We start from the raw sequence: 26,772 nt of genomic DNA, 5'->3' as shown, positions 1-26,772 counted from the left end.
TTTCTTTCTTTCTTTCTTTCTTTCTTTCTTTTCTTCTTTCTCCTTCCTTCCTTCCTTCCTTCCTTCCTTCCTTCCTTCCTTCCTTCCTGCCTGCCTGCCTGCCTGCCTTCCTTCCTTCCTTTTTCTTTTTTTCATTTTTGGTTAAGTTGAGTTAATTGTCTTTTCATTTGCTTTTTCTTTTTTTGGCATATTTTTTCTGGGTCAGCCCAGATATTTGGCAAGGATACATCCACATTTAGATAAGCTATCATTTGGTGATGCCTTTTTATTAATAGGCTTATTATAAGGTTTGATAAGACTATCCTAAGAAGATTTAGAAGGATTTCCTGGGTTGTGTGTGTGTGTGTGTGTGTGTGTATGTGTGTGTTTGTGTGTGTGATGTGATCCTGTAGGTAGTACAATTCTGTTAATCTCCAATAGTAATTATTTTAAATTTAAACATATATCTTTAAATATAGAGAAGAATCAATTTTAAATTTGTGGGCTAGAGGAAAAAGATATTGCTTTAGTATGTCTTGTGGTCTCAGTTTCCCCAGAGGAAAATAGAGTCTGAACCAAATAATCTCTAGAGTACCTTTCCACAGCAACACCATAACTTATGTTTGTATCTGCTAAAAACAGAACCACAGTAGATTAAGACAACTCTGTAGTGTTAGTTTTTAAATAAAAAAGATCGTTTAGATTTTATCCATCAAACTGCACTAAATTAAATCAATTTGGAACTCTGCTGAAAGTGAATACCTTTGTTAGTAGATAAAAATTGGCTGGCATGCACAGTCATTAGCAGTGGGTGATAGTTTTTTTGGATGTAGTGTGGAAAGAACAGGGAGCTGTTTTGGAATGCCTTTGAAGTTTTTTCTTTCAGTTCTAAATTTCTGAGATTCTTTACAATTTTCACAGAAGAATGGTCCATAACCCAACATTTCTGTTGGGTTCTAAAATGTCGCATATACTTTTCAATTGTGGAGTTTCGGGGTATGTGTAAACCAGACTTCAAAAAGGGAAACGTAAGTCAAAAGAAGAATTCAAAGGTAATTCTAAACTACAAATCTTTAAAATCTGCTTTCAACATGAGAACAAAAAAAAAAATCTAAATGATAAGACTAAGCAAATGATGTGATTTTATTTGTTTATTGATTAGAAACGTATGCTCCAAAATGGTTTAAAATAAAGAAGAAAGGAGTGAGATAGGAAGGAAGGGAGAAAGGAAGAAATAAAATCAACTTACTGAGCACACCCAATGTGCCAAGCATGAGTGTTAGAATCTTGAAATGCTAGGAAAACCAAAGATTTGCAAATTAAAAGAATGTTCGCTGAGCTTATACTGTAGCACTAAAATGTTAAAAATGCAGCTTGTCATCATAAGGCATGACTGGGATCTGGGAAAACAGCAGTAACATCAGGGTTGTGAAGCAGTATCACATAGTTAAGGAGACAAAACCAGAGCTCCAAGAAGTTTGTGTTCTAGCCCATAATGTCAAAAAGTTGACCAATGTTTGTGCTCATCAGAAACATCCATATGACAGATTATGGATGAAACTCTGAAGCACAAGCCTGTTTAAATAGTTTAGGCACAGTTCAAAGGAGACATTTCATATTAATTAATTAATTCAGAAATCACTTATTATCTGTAATGCACAGAAGCCTAGTAGCGAAATGTGTCATGGACATAAGAAACTATAATACATAGTAGAAAGTGAGTCATGCCATAAGAAAGTAAAGATAGATTTGTCGTTGTTCAGAGGGAAAGAGCAGAGAGCACCAGTGAAAATAAGGTTGAAAATATAGCCTTTGAGATGGGCTTTACAGGGTAGGCATGCGTGCCTCATAGAAGGAATCCCTTAGTCTCCAGGCCTACAACAACATCATCCTCACTGAAAGTGTGAGGACCTTGACTTTTTGGTGGTCTACAACCTGTTTCTTCTATTCCTCTTTACTTGTGGCATACATTGCCATCAGCAAAAAGGGCTCCTCATGAACTGAACTGGTAATCAGGAAGGTCACTGGAAAGTGTCAGAATTTGGCAAGAATGGGAAGTAGAGGGTCAGGTGTGTTCACAGTCTGGAAAATCTCTCAGTTCATTCTCATATGGTCTATGTGGCCATATCCCAGCTTCATCTGCTTGGAAATGATTGCTCATAGATGACATGAGATATTAGGACATCAAAACTAAGTGCAACATTATCTAGGAATAATGAGGAACATGAAAATTTATAAAGGGAAATATAATAAAGTGATATGTAAAATATGAATAGAGTATATGTGTTTGTGTGTGTGTGTGTGTGAGAGAGAGTGAAAAAAAGTTCTCAAAGTAAACATTTTCCCAGAGGCCGTCCTTTTGAACCTAACGAACTTGTAAGTGTAATTCTAGAGTTTAATGTATAGATTAAAATGACAAAACAAAAGATTTTGTGCAGGTTTACTATGTATCAGACATTTGTCTATGTGATCTATATATATTATCTCACTTAAAAAACACAGAAATCCTATATAGTGGTCATGATTCTTTTCCCTTCTTTGAAGATGAGGAAATTTAACCTTAACTATTTGAAATAATTTTCTGGGGATCACATACCTTGTTAGATGAGGAGCTGGGATTCCAACCAAACCAGAGTTCATGCTCTTTATTCTCTATCAGAGAAGGCTGCTTAATCATTGAAAGGCACATAAACTTAATATTTAATCATTTGAACTAAACAGTCCACATGTATAATGTAGGTAAGTTAATTAACCAAACGTCAATATTAGCAAATCTGTTAATTGTTTTTTCCTTCATTTCCCTTTACAAAGCAAATTTTCAATCTAAATACATGCTCTTTGCATCAAAGCAAATATATATCTGTCCTCAGTTCTTAAGTCTGACATTTTAGACAGAGAATACTTAGTCTCAGTCAAGGTATGTTGTAGTAATCACCCCTGACCAAAACAGGAGACTGCACTCAATTTAACGAATGTTTAATAGCAGTAAAATTTATCTCCATCCTCTGACCTGATTTAATTTGGGGTAAACAGCATGCCTTTATGATGTCAATGGCTAAGATAAGTTTATCTTTGTCCTATGTTAATTGAACCTTGACTTCACTGGTATGCTGTTCTAACAGAGCTGAGTGGTCTACAGTCTCTTCTAGGCAGGAGATGTGGTAATTGTGCATGCTTTTCATCTAGCCAGCATTTTAAGATACTACAAAATAACCCTTGGAAACCATTGCTAACCACTTTGGTTTTTAATTAATATATTCTGGCTATTATATTTAAAATCTTAATATACTGATAAAAGCCGAGATGGTGAAAACACAATGCCATCCCTATAATTTTCAATGAATCCAAAAAAGTGTACTTGGCATTTTTATCTTGCACATTAGCATTTTAAGTAGTGATAAATACTGAATATTCATGGCTCAGCATGTTACCTCATTTCTATCATAACTAATTGCCTAATGAGGTCCTTGACAATATTTAAATACCATGAAAAATATTTTTAAATGTCATGATTGAGGGTTAAAGAAAATACTTTTAGGAAGCATGTGCAGTTTTATGCCAACACACTAATCTTTAAAACAGCCCAAGTATTTTTAAGCTTCAATAATGGAAAAAACAACAATATTTGGCGGGAATGAAACCGGAAATGTTTAAATTGGTATTGCCGTAGGCAGAAACTTATCCAAATAATAATATTAAAAGCTATATGGTATTTCAGCTCTTAACGTTGCCTAAATCGTTGAATTATATTCTTGTGTTATGTATTTTCCTCTTTTGTATAGCTTTCACATTGAAGCTAATTTAATTTTTATTGGCATAAAATATTTTCCTTTCAACTCCCAGATCAGCTCTCTAAAACAATATTTATCAGTTTCAACTCTCCTGAAGGAAATCACCAACGTCCGTGGAACCTAGAAAAAATAATCCTGTTTAGAAGCAAAACAATGTCATTTGAGTCAATGTCAAATGGGAAAATGGAATGTTTATTTTGAGGTGATAGCTCAAGGCATAAACTATTTACTCTAAATGATTTGTTTTACTGTTGTTTTTCTATCAATAAAAAGCTGACTTTAGGCTTATATTAACCCTGTTGAGATCTTGATATCTATATTTAGAAGACAGTTCCTTTATAATTCCTCATTGTCTTTTGGAAATATTTATATTTCTGTATTTTCAGTAAATGGTGTTAGGAAGTAAAACTTCTTTTCTTTTTGCCTGCATAAGGCTTAAATGCTGAGAAAAATATGATCAGTCACTTTCCAGAAGATATAAACTCATTTAGTCACACTGAATGCTCGACCATCACATTATGCATTTCCAAACATAATTATAGTGTGGCTCAACATGGTCTAAAATTCCATTTTCTACAGCCAATAAAAACAATTTCTGGCCCAGATCCAAAGTATGCCAAGTTTAACTTGTGTATCTCAGGACTGTTTTAGCATATGAAACCCCAGAGGATTAGCTATCTTTTCCACTCTTTTTCTTTGTTCTATTCAAAAAGAAGAATAAGAGTACTAAATTAAGTACTGAGGTACGTTGTTTTGGGAAACATAAGTTATTCAGCTACATATGCATGCAAATGTGGATAGATGGAGATTTCTTTTTTAGTGGATAATGATATGTAGAAGCTAAGGTCTTGGTGCTAGGTATGCCCTGACTACTGAGCTGTCATTATTTCTAAGCCTTCTCAGAGGTCTGAGCAAGAAAGAGAGAGAGAAAGAGATATATATCTATATAGATATATAGATACATAGATAGATTTCTCTTCAAACTCAAAATTCATAAGTAGCATTTTCCTCAAGTACAATATAGGTATGCATTTATTAATTGCCAAGCTACTTTATACAAGATAGTATTAAAGAAAACTGTGGAATACAAAAATGAGTTATTCCCTCAATACTGTACAAAATAAGACAGGAAAGTTATAGTTAATGATTAATGAAAAGAAGTTAAGTGCTATTGTAATCATGCTACAGATGATTTGAAACTGGAAGTAAGCATACACAGCCACAAAGAAGGGACATTTGTCTCAGATTTGATTCTCAAGGAAGACTTCTAGAAGCAAGACATACCCATACTGAGGGTTAAACATTAAGCCAGAAATGGCTGGGGGAAGAATTTGAATGAAGCACATTCTAGGCAAAGGAACTAAAAACTTCTTGGAGGGAAAAATATAGTGATTTAGGTGAACTGAAAGTCATCCAATATTGCCAAAGCCTGGACCGTGTGTCTATTTAGTGAAGGAGTGGGTGGTGAGATTTTGAGAGACCTAGCCTATATTAGGCTGTTCTCACACTGCTGTGCATAACTACCTGAGACCAGTTAGAATGGCGATCATTAAAAAGTCAGGAAACAGCAGGTGTTGGAGAGGATGTGGAGAAATAGGAACACTTTTACACTGTTGGTGGGACTGTAAACTAGTTCAACCACCGTGGAAGATAGTGTGGCGATTCCTCAAGGATCTAGAACTAGAAATACCATTTGACCCAGCCATTCCATTACTGGGTATATACCCAAGGGATTATAAATCATGGTGCTATAAAGACACATGCACACGTATGTTTATTGCGGCACTATTCACAATAGCAAAGACTTGGAACCAACCCAAATGTTCATCAATGATAGACTGGATTAAGGAAATGTGGCACATACACGCCATGGAATACTATGTGGCTATAAAAAAGGATGAGTTCATGTCCTTTGTAGGGACATGGATGCAGCTGGAAACCCTCATTCTCAGCAAACTATCATAAGAACAGAAAACCAAACACCGCATATTCTCAGTCACAGGTGGGATTTGAACAATGAGAGCACTTGGACACAGGAAGGGGAACATCACACACCGGGGCCTGTTGTGGGGTGGGGAGGGGGAGGGATAGCATTAGGAGATATACCTAATGTAAATGATGAGTTAATGGGTGCAGCACACCAATATGGCACATGTATACATATGTAATGAACCTGCACATTGTGCACATGGACCCTAGAACGTAAAGTATAATAAAAAAAAAAAAAAAAAAAGAAAAGAAAAGGAAAAAAAAGAAAAAGAAAAAAAAGAAGTTTGGCCGGGTGCAGTGGCTCATGCCTGAAATCCCAGCATTTTGGGAGGCCAAGGTGGGCAGATCACCTGAGGTCAGGAGTTCAAGACCAGCCTGACCAACACGGAGAAACCTTGTCTCTACTAAAAATACAAAATTAGCTGGGCATGGTGGCACATGCCTGTAATCCCAGCTACTTGGGAGGCTAAGGCAGGAGAATTGCTTGAATCCAGGAGGCGGGGGTTTCAGTGAGCCGAGATCACGCCATTAAACTCAAGCCTGGGCAACAAGAGTGGAACTCTGTCTCAAAAATAAAAAAATTAAAAAATAAAAGAAAAAAGAAAAGTTTAATTGATTCACAGTTGCACAGGTTGTAGAGGAGGCATGACTGGGGAGGCCTTAAGAAACTCACAATCATGGCGAAAGGTGAAGAGGAAGCAAGCACATCTTCGCATGTTGACAGGAGAGAGCGAGAGCAAAAGAGGAAGTGTCACACACTTTTAGACCATCATATATGAGAACTCACTCACTATTTCGAGACCAGCAAGGGGAAGATCTGCCCCCATGATCCAATAACCTCCCACCAGGTACCTCCTCCAGCAATGAGAATTACAATTCAACCTGAGATTTGAGTGGGGACACAGAGCCAAACCACATCATAGCCAAACTATATTTTATATATATACATGTGATTTATGAAGCTTATAGTATATAATATTTTATGTAATGTAAATTAAACAGTTTGACCATCTTAAGGGCATCTGGCAGCCACCGAAAAATTTTTAAGCAAATAGGAGTTCTATGCTTAAGGAGTTCTTTTAGTTGATTCTCAAAGATAATGTGTGTATACGTAATTATTATCCAAGGTAGAAAGTTTTATATGTCCTAGGAAAATTAGAAAAACAATGGTATGTGAGTTGAGTTGTATGATTGATTCTACTTGAAGAATTCAGGTAAACCTTAGAAGGGGGATTTACCTGAACCCCCTTCAGGGTGAAGGGGGAAGATTTTGGTTGGGCTTAATACTCAACATATTCACTGATTACCCATCTTACTTATTATTGATTGTTTTGTTTTGTTTGTAAATCACTATAAATAGAGACAATACACAGATGTCATTCTCCCAAAGTTGTTAACCTTGCTTCCGAAATATGGCATCTCAAAGTTTTGATGTAGCAAAATTTATTGTAAGATATAACATTTCAAGATAATGCTAAATTATACATTTCCTTTGACCTTTTAAAATCTATAATTTCCATATGATTTAAAAATTAAAGTTGCAACTAGTTTTTAAAAAATTTTCAAATGTAATATAATTTTAAAGTTGCAAGAATAGTACAAGGAACTCCAGGAACAATTGTTTATGTTTTGCCCCATTTATCATTGTCTTTTATTCTCTTTATTCATGCATAATTAAACATGCATATAAATATGAAGTTTATTATATGACTAGAATCAAATTAAATATGTATTACATAATGCATATAATTTTTATCACACCTTTGTACATATAGAGCACAATTGAAATCAAATAATTTAATACAGATAAAATGCTGTTTAATCTGCAGTTCTTTTTCAAGTTTTGTCTTTGCCCCAATAATCTTTTATATCTATGTAATTCCTAATGTATAAGCAAATCTAAGATGATACATTGCATTTAGTTGTCAGTTCTCTTGGGTCTTTTAATTTGGAGTGGTTCTTCAACCTTTCCTTGTGTTTTTTGACCTTGACATTTTTAGAGTACAGGCCAATTATTTATAGACTTTCCCTCACTTTGGTTATGTTTGGTATTTCCACCAAAAGAATTAGACATTTTTATTTCTACTAAAATGAGTTGACTTGTTTTTGTGATATTGGGTCAGAAGGTACATAATTAATCCTAGTTTGTCCTGATAGTGATGCAATACCAGTAATATTCCCATTTTTAATTTTTTGAATTAATTAGAAATTATAGAATGACATTTTGAGACTGTATAAATATCCTGCTTCCTTCTCACTAAATTTTCACCCAGTGATTTTACTATTCACTGGTTTTCTAGCTCTATCATTCCTTTGGTATTTATCAGTTGGTGTTTTCCAATAGGAAGACCTTTATTCCTAATGTATTCATTCATTCATTTTTATCAGTAATGACTCATGGATTCTGATTTTATTCAGTGGGCAATAAGACATAAAACATTGCTATCATTATTTATTTAGATGCTCAAATTGTCCCAGATTTGATAAATGAAGTCTCTTCAAGCTCATTCGCATGTTCTTTTGATATGCTCCCATAATTCTTTGAAGGCATCCTTACTTTCTAGTGTGATGTATTCCAGATTTATCTTGCATTTTCTCTCTCCTCAGCCCTGGATTCAGCCTGTTTTATAAAGAATCTTGATCACTTTTAGCAACAAATCATATATAGAAACTAACATGTGGGTGCTAAGTGTGCTAATTGCTACTGTTGTGTCGTTTCTTGCTCCTCTCACTGGACATAGCTAGGGTTGTATATATTATATTTATAAAACCTATGGTTTATACCAGTACTTCTAACTTCTAGCCAATGCCATAGTACCTATTTTAGTTCTTCCCCTTTCCATATGTGAAATTCCATTTCCAATTATGAGCCACCTGACTCCTATTATCCTCAATATTCTTTTGCTCAAATTAATAGATTTGTATATATACAATGATTATATATAAAAATAAATTTATGGAGAAGAATAAACATGCTGATATGGTTTGGCTTTGTCCCCACCCAAATCTCACCTTGAATTGTGATAATCCCCACGTGTCAAGGATGGGGCCAGGTGGAGGTAATTGAATAATGGAGTTGGTTTCGCCCATACAGTTCTCATGTAGTGAATAAGTCCCATGAGAGCTGATGGGTTTTATAAATGGGAGTTCTGCACAAGCCATTTTGCCTGCTGCCATGTAAAATGACCCTTGGCTCTTCCTTTGTCTTCTGCCATGATTATGACGACTCCCCAGCCATGTGGAACTGTGAGTCCATTAAACCTCTTTCCTTTATAAATCTCCCAGTCTAAGGTATGTCTTTATTAGTAGCACGAGAATGGACTAGTACACATACATTAATATCCAAAAAAGTTTTGTGGTAAGGGGAAAAATAAACTGAAGGAAGACTGTTATTATTCAATGTTTAGGCATACAAAAAACTACAGTAATTAAACCAGTTTGGTGCTTGAGCAGAAAAATCAGCAGAAAAGAAGAGAAATAAAGCAAAAAATCCCCATGAAAATTAAATATATAATAAAAGTAACATTTTAACGTAGAAGAGAAAATAAAGAATATTTTAAACCCATAATATTGGTATAATAAGCATTTTGGATAATTTGGAAAAATCCAATTTTAATATTGAAAATATGCCTTAAGTTGCCTTAAGTTTTATGTACTGTTAATTCATTTCTCAATAGAAAGGTATTTTATTTAGAATATATCTTGTTTTAATAATGCAGAAATATGTCAAGCATTTATTATTTCTTTTTCATAAATGAAAACACAATAGGCATTTACTGCAGTTGATTGGAAGTATATGATGTCTGCATATAGTCAGGAAGAATAGATAGCTATGTGGTATGATTTAAAGGCATGCCTATAACTAAATAGCATCCCATTGATCTGCCACAGTTACTTTCTGTTAGAGTTTTTGATAATTGTGTTCCAGAATGTAATAAGAAGAATTTGTCATCTCCTAATATATTAGCAGATTTCATTTCTTCCTCGGGTCTGCTGGCTCAGAGTACCATTTTGAGCCAATGAAACACAGAATACGCGAGTTTGTATAGAAATCAGAATGGGAAGAAAATATGTAGACTATTAACCCTAGATGATTGCTTCAGTTTGAGACTTGAACTTCCAGAAATTAAAATGAGAGCACTGGGATTCTGGAAATGAATCCTGAAAGGAAGAGGAGGATATATGAGATAATCTGTGTTTGCTTAAATTATATGCTCTGGAACAACAGTGTCACCCTTTCTACATATACCATAACCAGAAAAGATTATACAAGTGAATTCCAACTGAGGAAGACACAATTAGGGCAACTTTTCTTTTGGTTTATATTTCTGTTGTGTTCCTATACATGTCCTCCCAAAAGGAGAAATATCCTCAGAAACTTTAAATCAAGACATTAAAGGTAGAAAACAACAACTTCCTCAAAGTAAAATATTGTCATGTAAACAGATAGTCGTATGTACTTTTTCTGTGACTTCAAATATTTGTACAGTTAGCCCATATCTTCCTTTCATATTTATTTCCATAGAAACAATTAACTGAAGTGCTTGTTTTGTGTGCCTAATCAGAAAAATTCTCCCAACCTTAAAGGTTTTCTTGGTTTCAGAACTTTTTGTCTTACTGAATATGGAATTGTTCCAGCACAGAAACTGCCTTAATTAAGGCCACCAGTGACTTCCATGCTGCCAACTTTACTGGAAATGTTTAGTGGAAATGTTCCACGAATCTCTCTGACTGCTCTGCAGCTTTGGTACCAGTGACATCTTTCTTCCACTCAATGTCCTCTCCGCTTCTGTTGTAGGACAAACTTCTCCTCCTGACTCCAATTCTCTCTGACATCTTTGCTGAATACTCTTCCCCGCCCATCTCCTCAGTTGCCAGAGTTTTGTTCTTGGGACTTTTCTTCTGTAATCTAAATGTTCTCTCTGAGCAAGACCATCCACATTCATAATTTTATATTTTATATAAAATTATATAAATTATATATATAATTTTATATAAATTATATAACATTCCCCTACATTTTATCTCCATAATGGTCTTCTTTCCTCTTCCATCACACTACCCCCCTGCACCATTCAAATATCTAATTGCCTATTAAATATCTTCACTTGAACCATCTTTTGGCATCACAAACTCAGTATGTGTCACCAGTAAACTTACTACTATGCTTCTTTCTTCTTATTACCAACCTGGGTTTTCTTACACCATCCTCCCAGATAGCAAATGAGAAATCTCATTATTATCTTAGAATCCTTTTTCTTTTTCATTTAGTACACCTTATTGTGTACTACGACCTATACACTATCCCTGTTAATATCTCTTGAATACACTCTTGTTTGCAATTAATGCCTTTGCCTTACTTCAGGCCACAGTCATCTTTCACCTAGACTACTATAACATGCTTTTTACTGATATCCCTGTACCCATACTTGTAATCCTCAAAAATATTTTCTATACTTTTCAGTGAGATCTTCCAAAACTGCAAAGTAGAAGGTATCATTTCTCTGATAGTAGCCCACTAGTGGCTCCCCATTGCCTGTTAGATATAGTCTCAGCTCTTCAGTATGGCATATATAATTCAGTCTCTATAATTTTTCAGATTCATCTCCTGTAATTTCTCCTCATATTTTTACCTTTAAGTCACGCCAGGATACCTTCCTGAATACTATGGCATTTCATGCTTCTGCATTATTTTCTACCATTTTTTGACTGAACTTTATTTCCCTACATTGTATTTCTAGTAAATAATTTTCCCTTGATGAACTTCCAAGCACTGGCTAAACCTTGCTACAACAGCACAATTTCCTCTGTGAGTCTTCCTTTCTCTCCCTTCTTTGCCTCTTTTGTTCCTTTTGTTTTATGAATGCACTTCCTTATTGTACTAAAATTACTTTTTAAAATAGATTATCTTTCAAAATTTAAAAATTAAAACCAAAATTTACCTTTCCATATGCCTTAGAAGTGGCCCCATTGGAGACCAACAGAGGACTTCTTAGTAAGCTGAACACAGCCAGTTTTCCCTCCATTCTTGGAGCAGACTGTTGTTTTTTGATTGTGTATTGGCTAAATAACTTGGTATAAGAAGTCTCTATCTTTAAATACAGGTAGTATTCAACAAGATGAAATGCTCATATTATGAGAGGTCTTAAATTTGGAGATCAGGGGAACAGTAGATTTACTTTTACCAGCTCAGGGATACTTGAGAGGTAAGTGCTCTCTGAGAGGAAAAATAAGAGGAATTTTGTAATGGCTAGGAGGGTGAATAACTTGACCTTGAAAATCCCTTCAGATTCCAGAAGTCTGTGATTCTATTTATAACAAATAACTCATTACCTCAAGGTCAAAAAATTGATGTTCATGAACTATACTGAATGTGTACATTCAAAACAACAGCATTGTTCTGTATTTGCAGAACAACCAAGAGAAGTGAGTTCAGAATCTCCATAAACTTAAGGTAAGAATTAGTTAATAATATACTTGATGTTTACCACTGGAAAAGAAAATTATTTATGAAACAGAGGAAAAGAAAATGATGAAGATAAAAATATAAAATGATTGTAAGAAACAGAGAGAAAGAATCAAAGTGAATCATATTAGATGGACCCAACCCTACAAGTAATTAAAGCACTAGTAATTAATTCTGTGGACTCTGGTGAAGAGCAGTCCCAGGTTCAAATCTTTGCTTTGTCAGTCCCAGCTGTACAATATTAGCTATCTCTAAAATTAGATACTAATATTGTCCCATATTGTCATCTGGGGAATTCAGTGTAATAGGTTCTGTAGAATCCTCGGTGGTGCCTGGTACATATGTGCTCTGTAATGGCAACAGCTCTTTTATTGGATATAGGGGCTAGGTAATCTCATAAGTAACTCTGAGCTTTACAAGTCTATGAATGGAGCCTATCTAGCCTTTTCAGTGAAGGTGAAACATCTTATGAAGTGATTTAGAAAAAACGTAGAGATTTTTTTTTTTTTTTTTTTTTTTGAGACGGAGTCTTGCTCTGTCGCCCAGGCTGGAGTGCTGTGGCGCAATCTCGGCTCACTGCAAGCTCTGGTTCCCGGGTTCACATCATTCTCCTGCCTCAGCTTCCCAAGAAACTGGGACTACAGGCGCCCGCCACCACGCCCAGCTAATTTTTTGTATTTTTTAGTAGAGACGGGGTTTCACCATGTTAGCCAGGATGGGCTCGATCTCCTGACCTCGTGATCCGCCCACCTCGGCCTCCCAAAGTGCTGGGATTACAGGCGTGAGCCACTGTGCCCAGTCTAAAGGTAGAGAATTTTAACTAATCAATTAATTCTTTTTACAATTTGAGTGGCTGCAAACATGATTTCAAAGAGAAAATTACCTTACAGACACACCTTTGTGTTGGAGACCCATTCTGCATATTGGGGATATATATCACAATTTCATTTGCACATTTACTAACGATTTTTTTCCCCAAGAGTTTCTCAGTGATGTTTTGACCAGAAGTTTTGTTTATACACCTTTATTCAAGGAAGATTATACAGCAAACAAATGGGAAAATTTGAACTTTAAAGCCTCCAAATATTTAGTCGTCTGCTTTGCATGGTTCATTGATCCATCCACATGCAAGGCTTGTATTGTGAGATTGACCCAAACCAGATAAATGTGTCTCTGAAATCAAGTCTCAAGTCCTGCTAGAATTCAACTTAATTTAAATCATCAGAGAATTATAACTTTAAAAATATGGTTGGCCAAGGTGCTTTTTTCTTTCAGGCTGCTATTAAAACTAAGAATATGATCATGGAGAGGCAGTGCAATATGTTAGTCAGAACAAAGATGTCAGCATCAGAAAGACTGCATTCAAAACCTATTACTATAATATACAAACTATACAGTCTTTGGCAAATTATATAACTTTTCTAAAGTCTAGTTGTCTTGAGTGTGAAATGAAGATATGATATTCTACCTTTCAGGTGTGTTATGTAGAATTAACTGAAACAGGGCATATAAAGTATAGTACCTGACACATAGTAAACGACTGCCAAACACCTCCCAACTTTCCTCCCTCCACATTTTCCATTGGGTCATGTAGAGAAAAGAGCAGATGAGGGAAAATTATTATTTTCTAGTACCATAGAGCAAGATGAAGGTTCATAGTGTTGAAAAAGATGCAGCATTTCTAAGATAGACTTGATTTCCCGTATTCTATTCTGGTATTAAGCCATGCAATAGATGATGCAGTAAATAATGTGTCCAGTATGGGGCTTAGGAAAGCACTACTGACCAGTTTAAATCCTATATGGAATTCGAATTTTAAATTTAATACAATAAAAGTATAAAAAAATGGTAACTATGGCATGTCGTAGAACTGTTAATGGTAATGATACATTGATATTCAAAAGAAGATAGTAATTCCAAAGATGAGATTGCCAAGGATAGATTATTACAGTGCACTTGGGGTGAAGGGAGTATTCTGTAGAAGCAAAGATAAAAGCTGAAACTAGAATGAATTTTTTAAGGAGTGAGGGTACAAATATGTGTGATATTTATTAGAAAGGTAATAAGGGTTGTAACCTATATCTATACATTTGGGTTATTTACACAGAACCTTACCAAACACACTATTGGAAGTCTGGCAAAGTCAGTGGATGCTTCTACTCAGTCAGTATGAGTCATGATTAAATCTATTGCTGTCTAATTCTCAAAGCTTAGAGAAGTCAATAGGTTAGCATTTGGAAATTTTCCGTTACTGACATTGATTCAATTCATTTCTTGGTTGTAGCTCTGCACATTTATTCATAAGCATTACTGAAAGCTTAAGCAGACTTAAAAAATTACTAATCCAATTTAGGATCATATTGAAGCCAAACTTAAAATATGGAGGAAAGCTGGTAAGGAGGACTCAATATTGAAGTTAGGTTGTTGATTTAGTGATGGACTTCATAGTTTCAGAGAAGCTAACCAAGTCTCAGTATGCAGCTACTTTTGAACAGCTTTCCACTGACTGAAGAATTGCAGATAAGAATATCTTTGGCATGTTTGGGGAGTAAACCTCTGAATCACATGCTTTTAAACTTTGATATCACATGGATCACTTCCCTAATTACAGCCCCTCTTTTTATGTGATGGTGTGAGCTTCTGTAACTCTGTAGGCGAATGCCGCATGAGTGACACCACACTGTTTCACCCACCATGTGCACTCGAAATCATGTATTATTGCATGACACTTAGGGCTTATGAAACACTCTGCTTGCTCTTCTTATCCTGCTTATTGAATATCTATTCATCCTTCAAGCCCCTGTTCAGCCATCTCCTTTTTAGACCTCTGACTCAAGAGAATTTTATATTAAGGAGACTTGTTTTTGCAATGTTCCTTTAACTACCTACTATACAAAGGCCATTTACTTTAATAGTAGATTTATATATTGGTTGATTACACACTGAGCAATGGATGTTTGGCTATGAGAATCTGTTTTAAATTATTTCCTTTGTTGTTGTTGTTGTTGTCAATGTTTTCATAGAATGTTACACTACTTATAGGAAGGTTTTTGACGGGCAGCACTTAAGGCTGTCAGAACTGGTGGGAGTGCTAATTGGAGCCAGTCAAACTTTAACTGATCTGCTTCTACACTTCAGTGACAAAGAGGAATTTCTTCTACTTTTGACGTAGAAATCCTTGTTTCTGATGGATTTAACTGACCAGAGAGTTAGCCAATTTGGGGAACAGCTTTTCTTTGTCATTAGAAACTATAAATATGAACTTTATTATTAATTAATCTAAGAAAATAATAATTCCGGTGTATTTTGTTATTGAATTTGTGGTCAATAAACTGAGTCTGATACACAAGTCAAGGGAATCTAGTATAAAGCTACTGAATGAATAGAAAATTTTCCCCTGAGATAGAAAACATTTCTGGTGAGATTGAGAACCATTTTCAAAGTGATTGTCAGTTGTATTGTTAATTTTACAATTCTCTTTTGCTGTGGTTTGAATGTGTCCTCTCCAAAATTCAGGTGATTTCAGTGTGGTAGTAGAGGTAGGGATTTTTCAGAGGTGATTAGGCCAGGAGGGCTGCTCCCCACTTAATGGGATTAAGGCCCTTTCAGGAAAAAAAAAAAAAAAAAAAAAGGCTTCATTTTCAATTAGCTTTCCTTTCTGCCTTCTGCCTATTTGAGGATGTAGCAAAAAGGCCCTCACTAAACCAGAGGCTGACACCTTGATATTGAACTTCCCAGCTTCTATAATTGTGAGGAAATGAATTTCTGTTCTTTATAAATGACCTAGTCTCAAGTATTCTGTTACAGCAGCACAACATGGACTAAGATGCCATTGTATTTGCTCTCATTTGTGTAAAGCTCCAGATTTGAAGAAGTGTAATGGCAAATATGAAACACGAATGTAAGTTTTACGAAATGTTTTGAAACATTGCAAGAGATCAGTGAGTCTATTTTTAGGGTCTTACAGTCACATATATGAGAAAAATATATTTTTGGTATAACTTGATTAGGTTTATTTTTATAGTAGTCAGGGTAAATTACATGTTCTGATATTTTCCTCAGTTATTGCATCCTGCAGAATGGATTTATTCATGCATTGAACAGATACATTTGTGAATAAAAAATTAAACAGATTATGATGCACACAGATTATGGTACTTGCTGAGGGAGGAAAAAAAGTGCAGGTACAGGTATATGAAATTAAAATAGGGCTATCAGGAGTCACATCTCTGAAGAGGGACACTGCAATGATATCTGAGCAATGAGCAGGATGAAAAGCATTTCAAACACAAGGAACAGTATTTACAGAAGAGGCAGGATAAGAACGTGAAGTGTTTAAGGCACAAAATGCCAGCACAGCTGGTGGGGAATGATCCAAAGGTCAGGGTTTTGAGATGAGAGCTACAAGTACATGAGGGCTGAATCAGGCAGAACGTGGATGTTGTGGTATGCTGTCCTCATTATGCACTCCGTGAAATGAGTAAGAAAGCTTCATCATATATGGGGATAATATCTTTGTCTCTCTTCCATTTTGATGTGTATGACCAGAAGCACAGGTGTGGACCAGTTTTGAAAACCTAAATGGAAATTTTGAGCCCCTTTAAGACAATATTTCTGAAAGCCAGACTTTGTTCACACCAAAAATTATTTCTCAAATCTTTGAAGCTCTACCTGATATACATGATCAAGGCCTGTAGACTTGAACATTGGATCTGTTATAGATGGATGAAAGGCATACAAGAGATAAATTAAGATATTTTCTGCCTCATAGGATAGGAAAAGCATCTCTTCTGCCATGATGAATTATAGAAAAGGGAACCCCCAATGGAAGGTGTTTTGTGCAAATGGTCAAAGTATTTGGACTTCTTTCCTATAAGATGAAATCCCAGAGGAGGAGCAGGTTTGGTTGAAAATGAAAAGCTAAAGCAGAGTGGATTTTGCTGTGATTTAGTGAGTTAGCTATGACAGAGTAAAAATAGAGGTATGCTATGGCCAATCCTAAGTCCTCCTCAGTACCTGTGTGGGATGGAAGCTCAGGAAGTTCTGTTAGCCCTGTGAGGATGTCAAAAGCTAGCTGAGATGGGGCAGTCTATCTGTCATGAGCCTGCCGTGACCACAGCAAGAGGCTAGGGCGTCCTAGACAGATGCCAAAGGTTTAATAGCCTCAATAGAGATCCAAGTGGAGGGTGTGGATGAGACTTAGAGGATATTGAAGCAGCAAGGAAGGCTGAGATTGACTCAATCCATGCAATCCATGACAAATGACCAAGGTTCCCAAACTGAGGCAATTGATCAGAGAAGCCATGAATTTTAGCTGTAGATGTGTGCAGGAAACCAAGTGACAAGACAGACAAGGGACATAGTTGCAGAGACCAGAGGACACAAAGGAGATCAGGGACCTACAGGTTTGGGGCTGAGACCACCTCTTTCCTGCCACCCCAAGGTCATAGAAACCCACTTCCTTATAAACTCAGGTGTCTCCTTGAAGAAAAACAATGGGCTGGAGGAAATATGAAAGATTACACATTTAACAGATATGACTGAGTTTTTAGAAAAAGAATATGTATTTATATAAAAAGATGATGAGATAGCATTAATGATCACTTTGTTCATGTATTCATTCCCTTAACAAATAACCAGTGAGCGTGTTTTATATACCATGTACAGGGAATACAACAGACACTAATCCCTGACTTTCCAGAGCTTAGTGAGGGTAGTTCCTGGTTGAAGCTACAAGGAAAACAACAACAAGAAAAAGCAACAGCTCAATTAAAAAAAAAAGATGCTGTAACTTATTTTCACATTTGAGTAATGTGCTGTATTTTTAATCCTATGACAATGGAGATGAAAAGTATTCCGGTGGTATGCATGACCTTGTTGTGGTTAAGGAAAGTTAAAAATGACTACAGAGTTTATTCTTGCTTGGGCACTAAATTTAAAGAACTTGACATTTTATCATAGGGTTAGTCAGAGAGTCACAGAATTTTAGAGCTGGAAAGGATCTTAGAGGTCATCTGGTCCAACCTCTTAGTTTGACTAGTGAGGAAACTGACTAGGGAGTTGAAGGGAAACTTGCCGCTAAAGCTGGGGTTTAAATATATGTTCTTTGACTTTAGTCTAGGGATCTTTATAATAGAACAGAACTTTCATTCATATCTTAGCAGGAGATAATCTATAAGCCTGTTCAATTCACCTTGGTATCAAGTGAATCAGGGCCCTTTGGAAGTGTTTCTAGGGCTGGTGTTTATAGGTATTGGGAACATAATTGGCGATGTTATGACACTTGAGTAGGGCAGGCGGTTAGAAGAAGAACAGAGACTCTCTAGAGTGGTTAGTTATTTCTTCTCCCAATAGAATGTTAAACACAGCCCAGAAAGATCCTGAGTGACCCCAGAGACAGAGTGCTTGCCAAGATGACAGTCTACTGTAAGGAGTAAAAGCTTGGGCTCAGGAATGAGACATCTTAGTTCAAATCCCAGCTCTATCATGTATCTACTATTTCTTAGTCAGTTGTAAAACTTGTAGCAAGAAATGTGTTATAAAGAATTAACAAAATGCTGAAAGTTGTGAATGACTTACCTTGGAAGGATAAATCAGATTTAAGTTATTTCAAAAATGATTCTACTCTCACTCACTTATATGCAGTAGTTTTTCCTCTAGAGGTAAAGGGATGGAGTTATGGTTAGTTTATGAGGAAGAATTTACACCCTGCCATTTATCTCATGGTATAGTTGACCAAGTGGTGTTCCACTTTATTGACGTGATATTTCTAGTTATGACAAATGAAAACTATAGTAGTGTTTGCATTTAATGCCCATGTTTCGCTTTTCATGATTTTAGCAAGACCTTGGAACTTTTCTGGGAGAGGATCACATGTACACTTCATCTTTCATGTATGATATATCAAAAAAAGAGAAAAGATTGGCAACAACTAAACTGGAGTTTAGGTGTGTGAGGTACTCTAATCATACACAAAGCTAGCTTTAAATTTGGTGAATGGTAGAGAAGGAAGAGTAAAAGAAGCAGTGTTGTGTTTTTTTTTAATTAAGATAATATCATATATGTGTCATGATAAAACCTAAAATGCCATCTAATCCTTTCTTTCTTGCATTTTCTTTACCCTCCTGCACTTAATTTAAAGCTCATTAAAATATATAACTTGTAACATTGTGTTGAATTAAATGTTGTTTAACAAAAAGAACACACATGTGGTCTCACGTGCTATTTGACTAGACTTACGTGGTTAAACTGAGAATCTGCAGACCCATGCATTTTCCAGTGCTTGGGATGGCATAATATCAAATGACCTTTTTGCCATTGCATGCTTTGGCACTTGTGTATTACAAACACAGCCAGACAATAACAATGAAGGAAATTAGGAAAAGAAAAGCTCACCTTTTGTCCATGATGCTTAATGGAAAATACCACGACACTCTTAGGGTCCTTTTGGTTGGAAAGGTTACATGGGTTAATCTATGCGTTTTGTCACACAAAATGAGTTGGTTTCAGCTGAGTGTTTTAGCAAATTAACATACTTATTGAGCACCAGTTAGGACAGTTTCTAACAGCACTGAGTTGGGTAGCGTATGTGTGTGAACGTGTTAGACAAAGTCAGCCTGACTTTGCTTTTCCACAACAGGAAAAATAAAAACACCTTTTCTGACCCCCCTCAGGAAAAAAACTATTCATAATAAATTATAGTCTATTGTACAAGAGACTTGGCCTTTTTATGTAGGCATATATTTTGGTATTTTGCACACTACAGTTGTGTTAACGTAGGGAATATATTTTTGTAATTTAATTAATAATCATGAAATCTTTCTGTCTTATTGAATACTACATTAAAGTTGAATAAGTTGATAAAGTCAACTTTTTTCCAATGTTATATTTAAATGTTCTTTGAGAAAAAGCTAATAAAAACATTTAAGAAATACATATTTTTCTTTGTGCCCAGTGAATATTTAATTTACTGGTGTCATCTGAATGCTCTGTAGGATCTAAGATTGGTTTTAAATATAGTGCTTTCCATAAAGTGAATCTAAACTTTCTAACGTAATCACAGAAAAAATATATATATATAAACCTAAGGTAATGAAGTATGTTATGGATTTCCTGTGATTAACAACTTTCAGATTCTTCAGCTGGTAATCAAGCCTTTGGGCTTCAAGTTATATTGCATACTTGCTTGCCATTTGAACTGTACCTTGGCTAGATGTTTATTAGTATTTGTCTTGAGTTCCCTCCATTGTGTTCATGTAGAAATTGTCTCACATTTCCAATTCAAAAGAAGACAAAATGAAAGTTAATTTTTAAAAGTTGATGGGCTAATTATTTTCTTGAATTGTCCCTCAGGAGGAATATTTATGCTATATTAATGGTAATATAGGTAAACCATGACTACAGAAATTGAATGCTACCCACAAATGCAAAAACTCTTCCAGAAGACCTGTACAATATGTTATTACTTATGTGCTTTCCTAAATACAAAGAAAGCCAAAGCATATGGTAATAATAAAGCGTCTGCTTCAAAGGTCTGCATCTAAGTTTGTTTATAGATGGTCTGTGTATTTAACTGCTATATAGCACACATGTGAATTTATCATTGGATACTTATTGATCATAAAGAGAACAGTGGCATAGATGTCACTATATAACTATGTAATATCTGTATAAATATGTTATATGTAATATAAAATCATCTTTTTATTTATAGCTTCCTTATTTATTTATAATGGTACATAATAAGTGTAGTTTTGTAAGTATCAGGTGTCATAACTTCTATGACAGTATCTTGGCAAGATGCAGACTAATCATATTTAGAAATAACATGATAGTACCATTAAAGCTGGAAGGAAATATAGAATTCAATTAATATTATAATTTCATTTTACAAACAAGAAGATGGGCTCAGACAGGTCAAGAAATTTGCCCTCAATGGCCTGTTATATTTACAATAGAACTAGTACTAGAACCCATTTATTTTATTTTTAGTTTAATGCTCTCAGACTGATTACATTTCCTAGTTTGGATTAGGACGGCTCAATAAAATCCATGATTCCCTTATAACTCTCTTCTCCTTCCTTATCTCTCCTTAGGGAGGAAAATAAAAAGGTGATCTTTCTCCCTGTAAGTATTTGGAGAGTGCCAATAACTACAGATTGTATCCTCCTTTGTGACATTTGATCTTTATTTTTATGGATCATTCAACTAAAGGCATGCATGTTACTCATTTTGCCCCCTTATTACATGCATATATTTAAAACATTCTAATCATGCTTTGAAATGATTTAGTTTATTACAAATCTCTGATCTGGAATCTTATGACATTATTGACTGAACAGGAGCTTTGTTAGTGATTCAGATACAGGAAGGTCTCCAAAATAAGTTACATTAAAATACGAGCATTCCCTTTATCTGGAACTAGAATAAGAGTTCCCGCAGTGTAAATCTGTCTTCTAAAAGAAAACAATTTTTAATATCATTTATTTTCAGTTGTTCACAAATTCTTTTATACCTGCTTTGCTTTCCTTTTACTTTTATAAATCCAAATTTCATCATATAATATATAAACCATAGGCTACCGGGCACTTTGGAGGGACTTTTTGTTAAAAAAGCATGTGGCTGTGTGTGTGTGTTTCCATCTCTTTTTTGCGAGAGATATTTCCTCTTGGTTGGAAAGCCACATTTGGGTACAGACATCTGGGTATAATGTCACCAGTAGAAATTAACATTTTTTGTTTTTCTAACTTTTGAAGCTCTGGTCAGCTTCACATGGGCTTCTATCAGTTGATATGGCATCTTCAACTTCAGCCAAGAGGAGCCTATTAGATTATAAGTGCTAAAAATGATGAGTCGTCTCCACACTTCAGCCAGCATGAACGCAAGCAAGATTGTAAAATAATTATAATCTGAAGCAGAGCCAGCCATGCAAACCCAGCCTATCTTTCTTCATTAATTTGTATAGAGTTCTTATTTTAAGAGAACAAACTTTCAGAGGGTACTCACATGGGGCTGCTGAACCAGCTGTACAACTTTTATTTTGAAGAAAAAAAGTTGAGCCTCAGAACAGTCTGTTTTAAAGACAGGGAGGGACTTAGCCTTTCGGAGCTTGACCAGCATGTGGAAGGAGAGCTCTCATGGCTGCAATAACTTAGGGCGTTTCTACCTGGATGACACCGGGGCAGGAAGTTTTCTGTTTGTTTTGTTCTGTTTCGGAGGGTCCCGTACACTTCTCTTGCCTGGATCAACGTGACTCTTGGTGGTTTTTGCACACCCTGCTCTGTGGGGGAGTGCCCCAACGTGCCTGTCTTATGTGGCCTCTATGGACACACTGCTCAGCTGGCAGAGAGCAGGGAAGTTTTCTCCCAGCACCCAAAAAGAGAAAGAGGAAACTACTTTTTCTTTCTGGGCTCCTTGCAGCACAATAGATCAGAATAAGCTTCCACATTTCCTCTCTGGAGTTTCTGGAGTGGTTTCCAGGAAGAAGTTAAACCTTCAGCTTTAAATGGATGACCATGTCACAATCAGGAAGAAACATCTCCAAAGACCCATCTTTAGGTAAGTAATGCTGCATCCCAGGTGGCTCTAGGGCTGTCAGGAAAAATAGTTTCTCCCTTCATCCTTAATCTGGGGTTTCTGCCACTAATCAAGCGCAATCAAGAGTGCTTAAAGTTTAACTTCAGGCACACCAAGGGAGCCTTTTGATTTTTCATTTTCTGAAACTTTGTGTACAAACTCTTATCAACTCCTGAAAATACATTTAAAAAACATCTTAACTATTCAAGCACATAAATGACATAGTACTGGAAAAACTTTGGAAACGTTATGCAATCTGTAGCTGTTTCTGTGGGCTGTTACACAGCCCTCTAAATAGGAAACGTTGTGCTTAGTTCTTTCAACTGATTACAGGCAAGAGTAGTGTTTCAGTGCTGTGAATACTACACCTTTCTGGAGTTAAGTGTCAGGAGATAAATTTGAACTTGATAGCTACTTTACTAGAGTGCACATTTTACAGCTTGCTCAGGAATATCAGACCAGCAGTTAAACAAGAGGGTGTTAGGAAAAAATTTACACTGTGGTGGAATCTATGACCAGGCGAAATGTAGATACAGTGTAATGGATTGAGCTAAAGTTTAATTTTGGAGGGAGGTACACCCTTTCTCTAAGAAAGCAGCAGTTTCTTCATTGACTCTTTAATTCTGGATTCTTTAGTTACCTATTATGTACTTTAGAATTTATAATAAAAAATTAGTCATTTAAAAGTATCTAGAAATTGAACACTATTTTTTGCACCTTAAAACAGAAGATTTTTAAGAAAGTCAGTCATATATCAGTTTTGTTCTTTCCACAAAATAATATTATAAATAAAGCAGAGATACTACATGTTAGCAATGTTAAAGTCAAGTTGCAACCACTGGTTTTGGTCTGGAACTAAATACAGGATGATAAAACGTATGAGCAAAATGTCTCTGGTTTCTACATAATGAATGAGTAGACCTCGAGGAATATAATTCTATAAAAGGTGGCCATTTTTATGTATTGATTAAACATTAGCACTGAATTATTAATAGCAGCATTATACTTTTGTAATGCTTAAAACAAGATGTTAGCTTGAATCTGTTTTAAAGTCTTCCTTTGAACATAAATTATATTTAAATTAATGTATATGGATTTAGTATTATAATTCCCACCTACTTAAATATGTTTTCGTAAGTCTTATGCAATGATGTTGGTAAATAATCAAAAATCTAAAATGACCCCCAAAATATATTCACCTACCATATTTCCTGAAAAGTTCTTCCAATTGTATGTAGTATCTATATTTTCCCAAGTGCACGTGCAACTTCAAAAAGGCATGATAGTTGCCCAGATGATTCTAAACTCAACACCAGTGAGGCACAACACCAGTGAGGGCACCCGCAGCAGTTTGGAAAGGCAAGGTTGTGTTGGGTAAAATCAGATCCACCTAACCATCATCTTTATTGTATTACCCCTTTGGAGAGCTGTGGGGATTGAAGCAGTTGGTTTTCACCACTGATTTATGCCAAATCCTCATTTCTTCCTGATTAGTTAATTATATGCTTAGGTGCTACGGGCAGGTGGATTGCAACTTAACTGCACGTCTGTGCTTATTTATGTAAAGAATAGAACTTTGTGGAAGCTGAGATTCTTTGCCCAGATAATTAGAATGAAATTTGTCAAATTCAAGTGATTTGCTTCATGATCCTGGTGCTCTCATACTTTCACCAGGGAATTGTTACAAGTAAGTCTAGAAATGGGTCTTTGACAACAGATTAAAGCTATATGTGGGAGCAGGATTTACTGGTCATCTGGCACATTGACAGTTAGCATTGCTTTTACCAGGGTATTATTGTGATGAGGGAAAAGGGAGATGGAGAATATCTTAAAAGATTCAAATAACTAGGCTTAATTACACAGAGAAAGTTTGGAGCTGATTTCCATAACACAGACTTCCCAATAGCTAGTTGTACTTTTAGGGAAGCTGGCAGTGAGTTAAGCTTGCTTTTGATGCATTGCTTCTTATTTCATGCCTCACTTCGTTTTCTTTGTCAGCTTCCTTTCTTAGGCACCTTGTTCTCTGAGGCTTTCCCTGGGCTGTCTGGCCTCTCACATTGAGACGTCTTTCTCAAGACTGACTTTTCAGAAACCCATGTACCAGAACTTTCCTTCTCAATATGTACTTGTAACTGCACTCTACTTTCTAGGGGCTTTGCACACTAAATCTCAATCCACTTTACAGGAAAATCTGTGCCAGTGTATTTTATGTGTGCTAGTGGGGCCAGTTATAAGCTTAATGGACATTTTATGAAAATGGTATCTTGGCTGTTTAAAAGTAATTTAAAATTTCAGTCATTAAGAAATATTTGACCAGGTGCCCTGGCCAAATATTCGTAATCATGCTTGTAATCCCAGCACTTTGGGAGGCCAAGGTGAGTGGATCGCCTGAGTTCAGGAGTTCGAGACCACCCTGGGTAACATGGTGAAACCCCGTCTCTACTAAAATACAAAAAATTAGCCAGGTGTGGTGGTGTGCACCTATAGTCCCAGCTACTTGGGAGACTGAGGCATGAGAATCGCTTGAGTCCTGGAGGCGGAGTTTGCAGTGAGCTGAGATTGCACCACTGCACTCCATATTGGGCTGTAGAGTGAGACCCCAACTTAAAAGAAAAGAAAAAAAGACAGATTAATGCAGGATTTTTTTAAAAAAATATTTGGCTCATCGACATAGTTTCAAATTTCTATATACAGGTTAATTTCTCCTATAATTGAAGCTCAAGCTTTAATTCTAGTCACCTGGCCTTCACTGATTGACTACCAGTGTCCACTTTTGAGTCCGTGGTGCTTGAGAGTTCAGATATGGGGGAAAAAAGAACTTATGGGACCTCACATGACATATCATTGAGGATATACCTAGATAAATGTGGTACAGGCAAGTGATGGGTGCCATAAAGGAGGTGATAACATCCTGGGAGATTGAAATGGAAGTGACAGATTTCAGGAATGACTGATTCTAAATACCTAAGTGACTGGAAAGATATAAGAGCAAGAGTTTTTTTTTTTTCCAATTTAATTTTCAAGATTTAATTAAAATCAGTCTTTCATCAGCACAGTCATCCTAAATTTCGGAAAGTAAGAGTCACCAATCAAGTGGAAAAAGTTACTGAGAGGTTTTGGAGTAGATGGTGAACACTGAAATTTTTTAACTGGCTACGATACTAGGAGGCTTGGGAGGAATCTTGCATATCATTTAGATCCTGCCGCTAAGAATATCTGGGGCTCCTACAATAAAGATTCCAAATCATTTCCTGTAGGTAGGTTATCAAAGCCATTTTTAAAAAAATTTCCTTGGAAATTTTGGATATATATTTTCGCATCATGTCAATGAGGCAAGGAACACAGGCTAAGTTTCTTTCATGGCCAAGGCAGGAGTTTATATTATCTCCTTTATGGCTATCATGTGGAAGTGTGGCATCTATGAGACTATCCAGCCCTGAGCATATGTGCATGGTGAGTGCCTTTTAGGCACACCGTGATTCTGCCTGCACAGGCTCTTCCAGCTCAGACTGGTGTTGAGAAAACATGATGCTCCTTTTCCTCAAGAGAAACACTTTGAGTTTTATAATTTTCTGGAAAGAAAACACAATCACAGAAGTATATTAATATGTTTTCAATCAATGCTGCTAAGTTCCTCAGCATGTAACAAATTACTGTACATATATTTTTAAAATCCAAGATGTGAATCAACACTTCATATATGAGACCTCACATAGATACATTCCTTTAGGCTTTTGAAAACCTTTGTTTCTATATTCCCAGAGATCTATATCTCTGGTAATTATAATAATTTATTTCTTTATATGACTATATTCATTAATTTGCATTTTAATATTAAATGATGTAACACATTCAAATGAAGGATCTTTATGTAACTTTACTAAAATAATTGTTGAAGACATTTACACCTTATAGCATACTCATCTTGATTAGTAAACTTTCTATAGTCCCATGTGATAAATCAACCTTAGA

General features: G+C 35.8%; 1 protein-coding gene across 9 annotated transcripts in view; it reads left to right on the top strand.

The window, feature by feature from the left end:
• The window catches only part of PDE1A (phosphodiesterase 1A), a 389,378-nt gene that overhangs the window by 69,578 nt on the left and 293,028 nt on the right, over positions 1 to 26,772 (top strand). The window contains exon 1 of one of the 9 annotated variants that reach the window (XM_073019856.1): positions 20,045 to 22,782. The exons of 6 other annotated variants lie outside the window; for them this stretch is intronic. In XM_073019856.1, the coding sequence (XP_072875957.1) occupies positions 22,730 to 22,782 (53 nt within the window). In that variant the 5' untranslated portion in view covers positions 20,045 to 22,729. Of the gene's footprint in view, positions 1 to 20,044; positions 22,783 to 26,772 lie in introns of those variants that run through there. 2 more of the 9 variants (XM_007965552.3, XM_007965550.3) reach the window with 2 other exon arrangements.

Source organism: Chlorocebus sabaeus, chromosome 10 (genome assembly GCF_047675955.1).
Source record: "Chlorocebus sabaeus isolate Y175 chromosome 10, mChlSab1.0.hap1, whole genome shotgun sequence".
Classification (NCBI taxonomy): Eukaryota; Metazoa; Chordata; class Mammalia; order Primates; family Cercopithecidae; genus Chlorocebus; species Chlorocebus sabaeus.
This window is presented reverse-complemented; position numbering and strand designations above follow the sequence as displayed.